The 17,631-nt window shown below is 35.4% G+C and overlaps 1 protein-coding gene across 2 annotated transcripts in view; it reads right to left on the minus strand.

Annotated features, from left to right (window-relative positions):
* The window catches only part of STXBP5L (syntaxin binding protein 5L), a 398,063-nt gene that overhangs the window by 18,391 nt on the left and 362,041 nt on the right, over window positions 1–17,631 (minus strand). For both annotated transcript variants that reach the window (XM_065875972.1, XM_065875974.1), the window contains 2 exons: window positions 6,337–6,507; window positions 3,871–4,110 (listed from right to left, as the gene is read on the minus strand). In XM_065875972.1, coding sequence (XP_065732044.1) covers window positions 3,871–4,110; window positions 6,337–6,507 — 411 coding nt within the window. The remainder of the gene's footprint in view (window positions 1–3,870; window positions 4,111–6,336; window positions 6,508–17,631) is intronic.

Consider the following 17,631-nt stretch of genomic DNA (forward strand, 5'->3'; position numbering starts at 1 on the left):
TTATGGAAAATCTTTAGTTTAATCATGAATTTAAATCTCTAGTTTGATGAAGCATGAAAATAATTTTTTTTACAAAGCAATGATAGGCACTTCATGTGGCAGGGTTGGTAATTACAGAATAATCTGTAGCTGGTAGCACAAAGCGTTACATGGAAATGAAATACAATTTAAAGTGAGTCTCAAAAAATTAGAGGGGTAGGAAACTTTTGGAGGTTATAAATAAGTTTATGGCATAGATTTTGGTCATGTTTTCATGGATGTATACTTGTCTCCAAACTCATCAAGGTGTTTACGTTAAATATGTACAGCTTTTTATATGTCAATCATACTTCAGTAAAGTGGCTTTAAAATTAGAATCTCAGCAAATTTCTCAAAGAATTATGTTGGAGAGTAAAATTTCTAGGGGCAGAAGTGTGGAGGGGGAGATGCGACAGAGAAGGGAGAATGTTTGCTGGTGGCATAATTTTCATTTATCTTCACCTGTATTTGGATTTTTTTACAATTAGAAAATTTAAGCACCAGCGTTTGAGATAAAAAAGCATACCACATCACAATTTTTTTTTTTTGTACAAACAAAAACCCCACAGATCTAGGAAGTCTTTTCCAGCTCCTTAACATGGTTGTAAGGCCCTCTAATCTTCCCCTGCCTGCTTTTCCAGCCTCAACTAGCACCATTCTATCTCTAGGCTTTGGCTGTGCCACACTCTTTTTACCTCTAGGTTTTTACTCATGCTGCTTTAAATTACTCTTAAACATCAGTACTGTGCACAGCTCCCTTCCAAACCGGTCCCATTTCAGATGGCTGCTGTGTTAGAGAGGTCTTCCCCAAACCCCCGCCCCCCATGCTGCACAGTATTCTTTACTTTCCTGATTGTAATTTTCTGTTTACTTTTGTTCTTCCCTACATATAATCTGGGAATACAGATCATTCTGTGTCCTGATCACCATTGTATCCCCAGTGACTAATTAATTAGTATGAGCTTGGGAAATGTATGTTGAATGAATGATGAATAAATTTCAAAATAGATTGTATTCAACTTTGAGGAAATTGCTAGACTCAGATAAATTTTGCTAGGCCAACTGATAAAAGGTAATTCAACAATGTTTTGATGGTAAGAATGCCTTCAGAGCCTGAGAACATGTTGCCCACTTTAGCACTGGCAACAGAAGAGGGAAATGCCTCCGATTCCAAACCTTTAAAAATGGTTCCCATAATCTAGAGCAGTACTGATAGGGCAGGGACTAGTGGAACAGTGGAGACTAGTGGAGAGTAGATACTGGAAAGAAGGTGAAGAAGGAGTCAGGAAGTGAGATGTGAGGAAGAGGGGACAAGTTTTCTACTTTAAATTTGAATTGGCTTTCTGTCATCTCTATAGTTTTTCTTTCTTTTTTAAGTTCTATCAGACTATTCCACTTGCAACCCTTTCTTGTTGTAGTATGTATTGATTGATTGATTGCTGCGTCGGGTCTTAGTTGTGGCACCCGGGATCTTGTTGCAGTGCACGGGCGTGCTGGCTTCTCTCTCTAGTTGTGGTGCACAGGCTCCAGAGCACGTGGGCTCTATAGTTGTGGCACTCGGGCTCTCTAGTTGTGGCGCATGGGCTCAGTAGTTGCGGTGCGCGGGCTTAGTTCCCCGCAGCACGTGGGATCTTAGTTCCCCGACCAGGGATCGAACCAGTGTCCCCTGCATTGCAAGATGGATTCTTAACCACTGGACCACCAGGGAAGTTCCTCTATATTTTCTTATGAAACTCCACCTTCCTTTTTTCTTTTTATTGTCATAAATTATGGCCTCCAATTAGGCTATTTCTCTTTCAGTGGTTAATTATAAAACAGATCTGAACCTAGACTCATAGTTTCATCCCTTATAGGTACTGCTTAATAGACTTAATTTTTTTAGAGCAATCTTAGGTTTACAGAAAGTTGAGCAGATAGTACAGAGAGTTCCCATATGCCCCCTTTGTCCTTTCCTGTTATTAACATCTTGTATTAGTGTGGTACATTCGTTACAACTGATGAAGTGATACTGATATATTAACTAACATCTTGAAAGAATGGAATACTGACATAGAAACTTGAAGATAGCTTCTCATTATCTCTCTTTAAATGGATAAGGAAAGAGTACACAAATATTTATGAACCAGATGCCAGAATATTAAGTTAAATATATACTTATTTTGTATTTTGCCATCATTTTAAGTCTAAGTCTATTTGCTAAGAATGTTGAAGAACTTTCTTATAGTACTGAGAGATCCATTAAATTAGTTCCAGACACTTGTTTATTTCTATGCTTGTGGCATAGAAAACCACATACGTTAGAAAATCTCTTATTAGAAAACTGTCTTTCACTCACAGTTGTAAACTTGTGTATACAGGAGTTTGATTTTTACCTTTAAATTTGAAGAATACACGGCATATATTAGGTATCCAATCTGTATACAAATTTATTGAGTTAAATAATGGATTGAATTAATACTTAAAAATTCATTTTGACCTTACTGATCTGGCTGTCTCTCAACCAGTATGAGAATTATACATATTTCCTTAAAATTAGAACTATAATAAAATATATTTTCTTATTGTGAAATATGTTTACAATTAAAATCTAGTGATCCTAACAGATTAACTTTTAAAATACGGTGCATGTTATGGGCTGCATTTTGTCCTCCCCCACGCCAAATTCATATGTTGAAGGCCTAAACTCCATTGCCTCAGAATGTGACCATATTTGAGACAGAGCCTTTAAAGAGGTGATTAAGTTAAAATGAGGCTGATAGGGTGGGCCCTCATCCAAACTGTCCAATGCCTTTCTAAGAAGAGATTAGGAAACATGGGGAGACACCAGGGGTACAAGCACACAGAGGGACAGCCACGTGAGAATATGGTGAGAGTGTGGCCAACTGCAAGCCAAGTAGAGAAGCCTCAGAAGAAACCAGCCCTGCCAACACCTTAATCTTGGGCCTCCAGAAGTGTGAGAAAATAAACTTCTGTTTTTTAAGCCATACACACACAAAATACGATATGTTTATCTGAATTTGCCTCACTAGTAGAGAGCTGACTGTTCTACCTACAGTAAGTTACAATCCATCTATATGAATTTAGCATACCAGTTAACAAAGAAAACAGAACTCTATCTAACCTACCATGCCATATATGTGTTCTTTTAAAATAAAATCCCTTATCCTATATATTAATAAAATTACTTTTACTTAAGAAATGTTTTTCAGATAACTTTTACTCTCTTTTCTATATATGAAAATACTATTGATCAGAATAAATTTTAAAATACTCAAAGGAATCTCTTCAAAAGGAAAAAGACAAGTCAAGTAGGAAGAGAATACAACATATACTTTAGCAACAATACTCATAACGTAGGTCAAATTCTCTAGGTACTAGGATAAAAAGGGAAGAAATTGTGTGGCATGGCTTCAAAACAAGATGGGCACAGATTATCAATGAATTCAGAAAGCCACCTCAAGTCAGACTGCTTCCAACTTAATCATCTGAGTTCTTTAAGGATGATGTAAAACACTCATAGGCTCTGATATGGCATGTAACTTTGGAGAAATGCTTCAATTCATTAAAAATTTTAAACTTTTGCTTTAAGGCTTTCCTAAATGCTTTTCAGAAACTTATTTCCCAAGGCATTGTTTAGGTTGGGAGTTCCACAATTTATTACCATAGAAATGGTTGACTATTTCACCCTGCAAGTAAGCTGCAATACAGTATATGATTTATAAAATTCTTAATAGTTCCTATTATACAGAATACTTAAATCTTTGCTCCAGATCAATACAAATTAAATGTTTTAAAATACCATATATTTAAATTTGAAAAAGTAGCAATGAAGGAATAAGTAAAAACTCTTACCACTTGGCAATACCATGACTGGCTCTGTAAATCTTTGTTCATCTGCTGAAGGTAGGTTTAGGGAGATGATTAACACCATTCCCAGACTAGTTCCAACAAACAAACAAGGGGAGATAGTACAGTCATTTTTCCGAACAAAGGACTCCATGAAGTATAGTGCTGTAATCGCTTCTTTAGAATCTTTGTCAATACTGGAGATGCTAGAGCTTCTTGAGCGATTATAGGAATTTTCTCGACTTTCTATGGAAATTTAAAAACCAAAATTTTAGTTTTAGTGTGTTTCCAGAACAAGTAAAGTCAAACTTAGTAAGTGAAAACCAAAATTATGGGGGAGAAGTAGAATTTGATTCGTTGTTAACTGATCTGTAAGGCAGTTTATCCAGTTCACCAGCTTATTTTGAAGATGAAGAGACAAGTCCAGAAGTGTAAATCATAAACTTAGGAAGAGCTGGAACTAGACCTTGAGTCTCCAGAGTTCCAGTCCACTGTGTTTTTCTCTCTACCTCACCTCACAAGTTAGTTGAAATTCTCTAATCTAGAAAAAAAAAGATGTTTAGTCTAAATAGTTAAGGTTACAAGAACTTCTGGTGCAGTTTTAATTATGCTTCCCTCCTATCTCTCAATTGTTGGAAGTACTTCTAATGATTTCTTGACAATCCCCACTTACTGACAACATTGTGGCTACTTACCTGAAGGGTCACAAATGTTCTGTAGTAAATACATTCCTCTGATTTTGTTATATTTGGAGTAATTAAAATTGTAAAAATTGAACTATTTATATTTACACCAAGACTAAAGAGCAAATGTTATCTCCCTGAACTAGTTACAAGCTGCCTACTTTGAATCCAAATACAGTCTTGGCTTTGCCTAGGGCCAAATACAGAGTCATAGACAATGCCACCCCACCAATAATCTTTCTGAGAGGGCTTCAGCCCACTTAAAGGAAACAAGGTGGTTTCAGGTTCTCCTGCTCATCAACTCTTACACATGTGTAACACTCCAACAAGCAGAAACTCACCACCTCAGGTAAATATTAGGAAGGTTGTATTGTTCATATAATCACTCCAGAGTACAAGTTCCTCATATTCCTCTTTTTACTGCCTTCCCTCTCCTTTCCTTTTTGATAGGTATAAGTGTGACTCATTTTTATAAAAAGAGATAATATATAAATAAAATAATACACAATAAAACCAAATATAAGTTCCCCAGACTATCCCTTTTTCTACAAACCAAAATATAATATTCCTAATTTCCCCCTTCTACCCCTTAGCAAGTTTATACAAATAATTGTTTGTAATAGAATTTAGATCTGAGAGGGAGCTTGGATATAATCTATGTATTTTACAGATTTGGAGACAGAGACATAGAGTTAAGTAATTTTCCCAGAATCAACAAGTTAGAGGCAGAAAAGTCTAAAACTCAAAATTCCCAATTCAATTCAGTGATTAAAAGTACTACTTCCTTTATAACCTTTACATTTTGCTTCCATTATAACATTCCTAGCTAATGTTTCTAGGTTGCTATTCATAGGCACCTGTGAGAGAAGATCATCTGGACCAAATTTAGTATGGCATAGTGTTAAAGGAAAAAACTAAAAATTCTCTTTTTTTACTTGGCCAAGCTGCATGGCATGTGGGATCTTAGTTCCCCAACCAGGGATCGAACCCACGCTCCCTCCAGTGGAAGTGCAGAGCCTTAACCACTGGACCACCAGGGAAGTCCCTAAAAATTTTATTTTAAAAATTTGAAGAATAATATAGATCATTATTACCAAGTTTTTTGAGGGGTGGTAATGGTGAATTACTTTATAGCATAGAATTACCATAGCATATTCCTAAGATTATTTTTTCCTATTTCTAGTCCCAAAGCTTTTTATCAGCAAGACAATAGCAGCAGTTACAGGACACTCCCGTGTGTGTGTGTGTGTGTGTGTGTGTGTGTGTGTGTGTCTTAATTTTAGGCCTTCTGGCTCTTGTACTTTACTCCCTGCCCCTAACAGTAATTCCATAAGTAAGCAAATAATCCTCCCTTTTTCAAACATATGAAGATGAGATTGCAAACTTTAGAATTTAATGTCTTCCCTTTTTCTTGGTCACATGCACTTAACAGTTGAGGAAACTAAGGTTATAAGACATTAAATAACTACAGATAGAGACACTAAGAGGCTTACCATTGAGATGGAAAGAAACTGGGAGTGCAGATTAAGACATAGGTCTCACTTTGTACAGAGGAGGTGAAAGCCTACTCATAAACAGCCATTCTGGTTTTAGAGATGAAAGAGGTGTAGTGAGGAATGGATTTGGAGTCATGGCCACGGCTCAGCCAGGTTCTCAGCTGCTCACTGTCTAGTTGACCATAGTTTTTCAGATCTTTCACACCTGACCACCATCCCTTATCCTCCAGCTCCTGTTACTGTGGTATGTCAAATTTTAATTGTATCCACAAAAATTTGTATGTTTAACCTACCTTCTGTTGTAACTGGCAAAGAAATCTCCATGCAAGCAGCTGACTGTGCTTTTCGAAATGGTGGTCTTCCAGGACCCCAGCGATTTACTTTTGAAACATCAGCACTAGAAAGACGTTTTCCAGAACTGCAACTCTGAGAAGTTGGACTTGTGCAGTGTCCATTTACATGATCTGTACCAAGAGGAAGAAGGCAGCATAAATATCATAATTAAATCTTAATATAAAGGAATCTAAGTGTGTAGATTAATAAATGAAGAGAATTCCTTTTTTCAAAACATATAAAGATGGCCAAGTCCATGCTATTTTAGTATTTAGTCACAATTTCAATTTTTGCCAAAGTATTTAGCCAAATTTTTCATGATATTTATTAAATATAAGATTCGTTTTTAAAATTTGACTAGTTAACATAGTTTAAAATTTATTCTATGTCCTCATTATGTATTCTGCCATTTAATAGCAATACAAAATAGGTTATAGTATTAGACTTTCTTTTGCATAATTTTTTTTTTTTTTTTTGCGGTACGCGGGCCTCTCACTGTTGTGGCCTCTCCCGTTGCGGAGCACAGGCTCCGGACGCGCAGGCTCAGCGGCCATGGCTCACGGGCCCAGCTGCTCCATGGCATGTGGGATCTTCCTGGACCGGGGCATGAACCCGTGTCCCCTGCATCGGCAGGCAGACCTTCAACCACTGCGCCACCAGGGAAGCCCTGTTTTACTATTTTTTAAAAATGAGTTAACATTTATTGAATACTTAAATGCTAGGTATTTTATACACATTATTCATTTAATCTTCACAACAACTATGCAAGGTAGCTGCCTTATTATCCTGATTTTTGCAGATGAGGAAAATGAAGGTCAGAAAAAAGGGTTCAGAAAATCATCTAATATTACATAAGTAGTATTCATGGAGGCAGGATTCTAATCCAGATTTTTCTCACTTAGTGTCTGTATGCTTAAAAACTAGGCCACAGGGTCAGCTAAAATATTTGGTAAGGAGTAGCAATTTTGATGGCATATTTAGTAGGGTTTAGGAGTAGCCTGTATAATGTACATTGAGATCCAAGCCCTTTGGGACCAGTCATCTTCCATATTAACATAGATCTCTGAAATCAGATTTCCTGAATGGACAGGCACAAATATCACACGATGAGTTAGCTAGGGGGAAGCAGAAGTCAAGAGCTCTAGCCCTCCTTTGCGAACAAATCTAGTCTTATAAATAGGAAGAACACTGAGGGCAATAGCTGCCAGTAACAAAGACTCAGAGTGACTACTTTGGAGGTACAAATTGCCCCCCTCTGGGCATACCAGTTAGGAAAAGTTGCCCCTTCCACAGGTGTGAAGCCTTGTTCTAGGGCTTATCCAGAGTAATGTGGGATGGATTACAGTCCTCTTCATGCTCTCTTATCTAGGTACAAAAGTATATAGCAGAGCTCTGAGAACAGTAAAATTTGTTCACTTAGCCAGGACTCTGGACTTGCTAAGCCAAGGTCCCTGCCTATCTATTACCATCATTTGGTGGCTGTTTCATGTGAATATTGTTTCATTTGAGCTCATAATAGGGCAGTATCAATTATTAGATTACTCAATATGCTGGTCTTTTTACCCCCTACCCACTGTATGGCCACATTTTCCCTAGCTCCTCATGATTGACTCATGAGGTCTGGCTGAAATTACTATACATGGGTAGCCCAGAGTTTTGGGCCATATTCTTCTGTTTTCAATAGGGCTGATTAACTTAAAGGATTTTTTTTTGTTGTTAAAAGTTTTTAAATATATGGAAGTTAATTTGCTTTAATTTTTTTAAAACCACAGTAAATATTCAAGATAGATATGAATAGATACAAAACACTTATAAAGAAATTTGGTTATAGCCCAGACACAGTCATTCTGGAAATTTATGATAAAGAAATAATGCTAAATACAAAAGAGAAACAAAAACCTCTATTGATAAAATTATTCAGTATAGTTTAAGTTACAGATAAAAATTGGAAACCAGCTCTCCTTTACAATTTAGCATAAACTTTTAGGTACATTGTGGTATATATTACATAATAGAGTATTATAATCTTTAAAAATGTTTCTGAAATGCTTGTTGAAACTTATAAAATATCTATGATGTGTTTCGCTTAGCTCTTGTTGCATAAAAACCACTCCAAATGTTAATAATGTAAAATAACCATCATTTTATTATGCTTACAGATTCTGTAGGCAAGGACTTAGACTAAGGCAAGGTGAGGATATTATATCCATGATGTCTGTGACATTAGTCAGGAATGCTTGAATGGCTGAGGGCTTGGAATCTTTTTGAGGCTTCTTTTTTTTTTTTTTAAGAAGATGTTGGGGGTTAGGAGTTTATTAATTATTTATTTTTGCTGTGTTGGGTCTTCGTTTCTGTGCGAGGGCTTTCTCTAGTTGTGGCAAGCGGGGGCCACTCTTCATCGCGGTGCACAGGCCTCTCACTATCGTGGCCTCTCTTGTTGCAGAGCACAGGCTCCAGATGCGCAGGCTCAGTAGTTGTGGCTCACAGGCCCAGTTGCTCCGTGGCATGTGGGATCCTCCCAGACCAGGGCTCGAACCCGTGTCCCCTGCATTAGCAGGCAGATTCTCAACCACTGCGCCACCAGGGAAGCCCCTTTTGGAGGCTTCTTTACTCACATGGCTTGGGCTAGAATGATGCAAATGTTGAGCTCAGTTGGGACTGTCAATGGTGGCTTCTTTAGAAGGCTTGGGCTTCCTCATAGCATGGTGGCCTTTTTTACATAGTGGCTCAGGGCTTCAAAATGTCTGGCAAGTGATTTTGCAAATGGGATGGAAGCGATTTTTATGCTGCTTTGGTGTTATTGCAATGGAGATTTTACTTTGTTTTTGGAAGCAACATTCCAGTGTCCAGTCACAAGCTTTCTGTATGTCAAGAGGCAGTTGTAGTAGAATGCTGATCTTATAACAATGTGCTCTTCAGTTCAACAATTGATTGGCAGTAGTCTTCTGATTCTAACAGTAGCAAAGTTGTCTGCTTCCCTGGTATGTCTGTTTTGTGGCCTTATTCTGAAAGTCATACCTGTAGGCCAAGCTTAGCGTTTACATCTCCATCTTTCAATGACTTGATAAGCACCTAGTTTCTTGTATTAAGTCACTTTCTGCATAATATAAATGGAATGGTTTGTTTCCTACAACTGCTTCCTGATTACAATGATGTTTTATCTCAGCTGTAGTGCTCTATGACATTTAGAGAAAATTCAACATTCTAAAAAATTCAACCTTAAAACAATAAGCAGATTAGAGCAAATGGGAAATTGTTATTCTTTATTTTACAGAAAGATTCTCAAATCTAAAAAAATTACAAGTTTCTTTAAATTAGCTGATTCTCTTGTATCTTTAAATCAGTATTTGATTTAGTGTATATATTATATAGAGTAAGGTACAATAGTGATTTACTGAAAAATGGCTTATTGACTCCAGTTGAAATTGTTTTTAACGTAGTCCTTGCCAAAGCTTTATAGTAGTATGTAAATGAAGATTTAATTTAATACTTGGTACACTAGTCTTGTTAAACTTTTTAATATACCATATGATTCATAGAAAATGAAAATTAGTATTATGCCTGTGCCACAGAGGGTGATTCTATGGTGAAATAAATGTTCAACATAATACTAAATCAAAATAAGTATTGGATTTTAAAATTCATGAAAACAAATGAAATAAAAAGGCTTTGCTTTGAGCTATATAAAATGTAGCCAGTATCAAACAGTTAGTTAAAATATATGAAAACCCACATAACTTTACCCTTGCTTACTTTTATAGTTCAGAGGTAACTCTTCTTTCCCTCCCTCCCTTATTATTTTTTGATTTGAATTTTATTTTATTTTTTTATACAGTAGGTTCTTATTAGTTATCTATTTTATACATATTAGTGTATATATGTCAATCCCAATCTCCCAATTCATCACACCACCACCCCAATACCTCTGCCTATTTTTAAAATCAGATTGTTTGATTTTTGTTACTGAGTTGTATGACCTCTTTATATAGTTTGAATATTATCCCTTATAAGATATATGATTTGCAACATTTTTCTCCCATTCTGTAGGGTGACTTTTCATTTATTGATGGTTTCATTTGTTGTGCAGAAGCTTTTTTAGTTTGATGTAGTTTAATTTTGCTTTTAGTGTCAAATCCAAAAAAAATAATGCTAAGACTCATGTCAAAGAGCATATTGCCTATGTTTTCTTCTAGAAGTTTTAAGGTTTCAGGTCTTACATTCAAGTCTTTAATCCATTTTGAGTTGCTTTTCTGGATGGTGTAAAACAGAGGTTAAGTTTCATTCTTTTGGCATGTGGCTGTCCAGTTTTCCCAGCACCAGAATATTTTGAAAGAGAATACTTTCCCTATTGTATACTCTTGGCTTCTTTGTTGTAAATCAATTGACCATATATGCATGAATTTATTTCTGGGATCTCTCTTCTGTTCCATTGATCTGTGTCTGTTTTTGTGCCAATACCATATTGTTTTGATTGCTATAACTTTGTAACAGTTTGAAACCAGAAAATGTGATGCCTCTAGCTTTGTTCTTCTTTCGCAAGATTGCTTTGACTCTTTGGGGTCCTTCGTGGTTCCATACAAATTTTAGGATTGTTCTATTTCTGTGAAAAATACCACTGGAATTTTCATAGGGGGTTGCATTAAATCTGTATGGACGTTTAAAAAATATTAATTTTTCCAATCCATGAGCACAGAATATCTTTCCATTTATTTGTGTTTTATTCAGTTTCTTTCATTAACATCTTATTTTCAGTGTCTAGATCTTTCAACTCCCTGGTAAAATCTATTCCTGGATATTTTATTCTTTTCTTAATTTCTCTGATAATTTGTTGTTGGTGTATAGAAAGGTAATTGACTTTTTTGTTTGTTTGTTGCGGTATGCGGGCCTCTCACTGTTGTGGCCTCTCCCATTGCGGAGCACAGGCTCCAGACGCGCAGGCTCAGCGGCCATGACTCACGGGCCCAGCCGCTCTGCAGCATGTGGGATCTTCCCGGACCAGGGCACGAACCCGTGTCCCCTGCATCGGCAGGCGGACTCTCAACTAATGCACCACCAGGGAAGCTGGGCAATTGACTTAAAAAAATTTTTTTTTGCGGTATGCGGGCCTCTCACTGTTGTGGCCTCTCCCATTGCAGAGCACAGGCTCCGGACGCGCAGGCTCAGCGGCCATGGCTCATGGGCCTAGCCGCTCCGCAGCATGTGGGATCTTCCCGGACTGGGGCACGAACCTGTGTCCCCTGCATCGGCAGGTGGACTCTCAACCACTATGCCACCAGGGAAGCCTGCAATTGACTTTTATATATTGATTTTCTATCTTGGAATTTTGCTGAATTTGTTGATTAGTTCTAACAGTTTTTGGTGGAGTCTTTGTGGTTTTCTATAAAGATTATGTCATCTGCAAATAGAGAAAGTTTTACTTCTTCTATTCTGATTTGGATGCCCTTTATATTTCTTGCCTTATTGCTCTGGCTAGAACTTCCAGTATTATGTTAAATGAAAGTGGCAAGAATGGGCATCCTTGTCTTATTCCTGATCTTGGAGGAAAAGCTTTCAGCTTTTCACTTCTAAGTACGGTGTTAGTTGTGGCCTTGTCAATTTATGGTCTTCAGTATGTGTTGAGGCACATTCCCTCTATGCTCTCTTGGTTGTGAATTTTTATTAAAAACAGATACTGAATTTTGTCAAACGTTTTTCCTGCATCTATCAAGATGATCATATAATTTTTATTCATTTTGTTAATATATATCACATTAATTTGCATATGTTGAAATATCCTTTCATCCCTGGAATAAATTCTACTTGATCATAAGATCCTCTTAATGTACTGCTGAATTTGGTTTGATAATATTTTGTTGAGGATTTTGTATCTATGTTCATCAGTGATATTAGCCTGTTATTTTCTTCTCTTGTAGTGTCCTTTTCTGGTTTTGGTATCAGGGTAATATTGGCCTTGTAAAATGAGTTTGGAAGTGTTCCCTCCTCTTTATTTTTTGGAAGAATTTGAGAAGGAGTGTTATTAATTCTTTTAATGTTTGGTAGAATTGACCAGTGAAGAGGTGTTTGATTACTAATTTAATCTCTTTACTAGTAACTGGTCTGTTCAGATTTTGTATTTCTTCATGACTTGGTCCCAGGAGGTTGTATCTAAGAATTGATCTATTTCTTCTAGGTTCTCCAATTTGTTGGCATACAATTTTTCATAGTAGAATGTTACGATTCTTTGTGTTTTTGTGGTACCAGTTGTAACGTCTCCTCTTTCATTTCTATTTATTTTAGTCCTCTCTTCTTTGAATCTGGCCAAAGGTTTGTATATTTTGTATTTTCAAAAACCAGCTCTTTGATCTTTTCTACTGTCTTTTTAGTCTCTATTGCATTTATTTCTGTTCTGATCTTTATTTCCTTCCTTCTACTAATTTTGGGCTTCATTTGTCCTTTTTTCCAGTTCCTGAGGTATATTGGGTTGTTTGAGATTTTATTTCTCAATGTAGGCATTTATCACTATGAACTTCCCTCTTAGAACTGCTTTTGCTGCATACCATAAGTTTTGTTATATTGTATTTCCATTTTCATTCGTGTCAAGAGATTTTTAATTTTTCTTTTGATTTCTTATTTAACACATTAGTTGATTTTCTGTCTGGATGAACTGTCATTTGATGAAATTGGGATATTCCCCTACTATTTCTACTGTTGTCTATTTCTGCCTCTATAACTCTTAATATTTATTTATTTATTTTTAAGTTGGGCTGGCCAAAAAGTTCATTCAGGTTTTTCCATAAGCTGTTACAGGAAAACCCAAATGAACTATTTGGCCAACCCAATAAATCCATTCAGCCACTCTTTGTCTTTTCATTGAATAATTTAGTCCATTTGTATTTAGAGGAACTATTGATATGTATGAACTTACTGCCATTTTGTTAATTGTTTTCTGGCTGTTTATAAGTGCTGTTTCTTTCTTTTCTTGCTCTCTTCCTTTGTGATTGGATGCTTTCCTGTAGTGGTATGATTAGATTTCCTTTCTCTTTTATGTATATAAGTTTTTGCTTTGTGGTTATCATGAGGCTTATATAAACCATTATTTTAATTCCTTAAAACTTGATGTATTTTTTGACACATAACATTGTACCTCTGTGTCCATGGGTTCCACATCCATGGATTCAACCAACCACAGAACCCTCAGGTATGGAGGGCCAACCATACTATGACATTTTATAGAAAGGACTTGAGCATCTGCAGATTCTGGTATCAGCATGGGGTCCTAGAACCAATCCCCCAATGATACCAAGGAACAACTGTATTAGTTTTAGGTATACAAACATATTTATAACAGTCTATTTTAAGTTCATAACAACTTAAGTTCAAATGCATTCTGAAGCTGTACATTTTTACCCTCCCTCCCAAATTTTGTATTTTTGGCATCACAATTTACATCTTTTTATCTTGTGTATCCTTTAAGAAATTATTTTAGCTATAGTTATTTTTACTACTTTTGTCTTTTAGCCTTCATACTAGATTTATAACTGATTTACCCACCTCCATTACAACATTAGGTTATTCTTAATTCTACTATGTATTTACGTAGTGAGATCTATACTTTCATATGTTTTCCTGTTACTAATTAACACCCTTTTGTTTCAAATTAAAGAAATCTCTTTAATAATTTTTTCAAGGCCAGTCTAGTGGTGATGAACTCTTTCTGCTTTTGCTTGTTTGGAAACTCTTTATCTCTACTTCAATTCTGAAGAACAACTTTTCTGGGTAGAGGTTACTTATTTGGCAGTTTTTTTTTCTTCTTTTAGCACTTTGAATATATCATGCCACTCCATGATGACCTACAAATTTTCTGCTAATCTGCTAATAGTCTTATGGGAAATTCCATTGTAGATAACAAGTTGTTTTTCTCTTGTTACTTTTAAGATTCTGTCCTTGTCTTTAACTTTGGACAATTATGTGTCTTGATATAGGTCTCTTTGGATTTATCTTATTTTGAACTTTCTGGGCTTCCTAGATCTAGATGTCTGTTTCCTTCCCCAGATTACGGAAGTTTTCAGCCAGTATTTCTTCAAATAAGTATCTTCCTTTTCTCTTTCTCCTCCATCTGGGATCCCTATAATGCAAATGCTGGTCCACTGGATGTTGTCCTGTAAGTCCCCTAAGTAATCTTCACTCTCTTTTTTTTTTCTGATTGTATGTAATCCACTCTCCTGTCTTACTGATCCTTTTTCTGCTCCATCCAGTCTACTGTTGAATGCCTCTATTTTTCTGTGCAGTTATTGTATTCTTCAGGTTTGTGATTTCTTTTTGGTACTTTCATATATTTTCTATCTCTTTGTTTAAATTCATCGTTCAATGCATTGTTCTTATTTTGAACACTTTATCAGGTAAGTCACTTATCTCTGTTTCACTAAGTTCTGTTTCTGGAGTTTACCTTTTTCTTTTGTTTGGATTATGTTCCTGCTTCTTTGTTTTCCTTGTGTTGGTTTCTACACAATAGACAAAGCTGTGGCCTCCCCCAGGCTTGATGGAGTGGCATTTTATAGGAGGTGACCCTTAGCATTCAGCCTGGCATGAGCTCTCGGTAGTCTCTAAATCCTTTGTGATTGTCTAAGCTCATTTTTGTTCTTAGTGGCTCCCAGTATTTGAGAGTATGCCAAGACCTGTTTCCGCATGGGTATTTTCTCATTCATCCAATGTTTAGAAGTTAATCAGCTACTTCTGGACATCTTTCAGAGGAAATTGCTCCATTTAGAGCTTTAGATTTGGTGTATCAGTGGGAGGATGTGAGTTCAAAAGTCTGCTATGTTGTCATCTTGGACCATAACTTGAAATAACAAAAAATTGTAACATTAAAACACCAGTATATCCTGATTGATGATGAAGAAGCAAACTGACACCTTACCCTGCACAATATAAGTAAGTGTTCACTTCAAGTCCCATGTTAAGAGTGGGAAGAGTGTGTGTGGGTGAACCCACAGTGTATGCTGAGAAACAAATAGGAAAGAAGTTAGTCTATCTAAATAGTCTCCAAAGAGATGAAATCTTGAGTTGCTAAATTGCTCATTGCTTAACAAAATGTTGTAATTCCTGAAATTTGCAAAACTAATGTCTAAAGATATAATAATCATGTGGGTAAAATCATCCCCCCTCTCCCAGTATGAACAAATTTACCTCAACTTTGAAAAAGCTTATGAGTTTTTTGTTTCTTTGAAACACCTGCTGTAATTTACATTCAGTGAGCCAGTTCTTCAAATTCTGAACTTCCTTGTAAAACACTTGCAAACCAATAATCCCTTCTTAATGTTTTTGTGTCTGAATATTCCTTTCACAATGAACTTTACATACAGTATATATTTTCTAAGTCATGTGAAAACTTATAATAATTTGAATCTATTCCTTTTGAGGGGGAAATATCCTAATACATTGAGTTTAAATTATTTGGTTAAAAAGATTAAGACTGAGTTTTATTATTGTATATACTATGCAATGTTATGCTCTAACAGTGTTCTCTGGATACTGTAGTATCCACCTCCAATTTACTTTTCTTTAAAATAACTTTTAATTTTAAAATTTTAGCTTAATTCCCTCAGAGTCCCACCTCCCATTTAGACAGAGTGTTAACATTTTCTTTGAGTATCCTTCCAGAATTAATCATTTTTCAAAAGAAGTAGAAGCACATTTCACAATATTTTGTACCTTAATATTTTTTCCATTTCACACTGTGCCTTGGAGACCATTCTACATAGATATACATAATTGTTTTTAGTATAGTATAATAGTTTACATAGGGACAAAGTATCCATTTTTAGGGCTATATAACAATTAATTTGACTATTTTCTTATTAATAAACATTAGGCTTTCAGCCTTTACTATTTCAAAACAAACTTTAATGACCGTAGTAATACTTCTTTGTACACATGCATGATTATATCTGTAGAATGAATTCTCAGAATTGAAATTGCTTGGAAAAAGAATATGCATTTTAAGTTTTGATTGCAAATGGTTTCCAAAAATGGTTAACTAATTTACATTCACACCAACAGTATATGAGAACTCCAGTCTCCCAACATCTTCACTAACATTTTGCTTTATACAATTCTTTGATATTTGTTGATCTAATAGAAAAAATACTGTTTTAATATTCATTTCTTTAATAATGAGTGTTGGACACCTTTTTATTCTAAAGACACTTATATTTCTTTGTGAACTACCAGTACTTAACCTTTGTAAATTTGTCCAGTGTTTTCTTCCATTTCTTGTTTATGTATGAGCACTTTGCACATTATAGAAACTAGTCTTATCTGTCAAGTTATTGCAGACTGTCATTTGTATTTTTTCTGTATTTTTATATAATCAAATTTATCAACTTTTTTGTTTTGTTTTTACATGGGTATTGAATTTTATGCCATCTTTAGCAAAGCCTAAATATTTCTCATGTTTTCTTCTAGCACTTTTCATGGTTTTTCTCTATACATTTATATTTTTATCATCTAGAATTTATTTTGGCTTAAGGAGATTACTTTTCTGATGCCCAGTTACTCATCCCCAAAACATTTATTAAATGACCTATCTTTATTTATTGAATGGCCTACCTGATTTTCAAGACTACTTATTTACAATGACAAAATTTATGTATGCATTTGGGTCTCTTTCTGGATTTTCTGCTTTGTTCTACTGACTGAACTTTCTATACATCAGTACCAAAATTGGTATAATTATTAGTAGATACATAATATATTTTAAACAGTAATTTAATACTGTATTTAACTATCTGGTGGGGCTAGACCAGATAGTTATGACTTGTTTTTCAGAATTTTCCTGGCTATCTTACATGTCGACATTTTCAGATGAATTTTAAAATCACCTTTTACTCCTCTGAAAAATCAGTAGATTTTTCTACTGTTATTTTCAGTAGAATTATTTATTTCTAAAGTATAAAATGTACACCAATTTCAAGTCTTCTTATCCAAAAGGAAGAAAGCAATGTATGTCTTATCATTAATTCAAGTCCTTTAAATGTTCTTTAGTAGAGGTTAAAATCATTTTCACATAGATCCTATGGATTCAAGTTTATTACTACATATTATCTTTTTGATAGCATTATAAATGTGGTTTTCCCCATTTTAAAGTTGACGTTTGTTTATTTACTACTGGAGTATGAATCTGTAATCAGCCACATCACTGAATACTCACTCTATTTTTATTAGTTTTCAGTTGATTCTCTTGAGATTTCAGGTATAAAATTTTATCCCCTGTAAGT

Source organism: Phocoena phocoena, chromosome 4 (assembly GCF_963924675.1).
Source record: "Phocoena phocoena chromosome 4, mPhoPho1.1, whole genome shotgun sequence".
Classification (NCBI taxonomy): domain Eukaryota; kingdom Metazoa; phylum Chordata; class Mammalia; order Artiodactyla; family Phocoenidae; genus Phocoena; species Phocoena phocoena.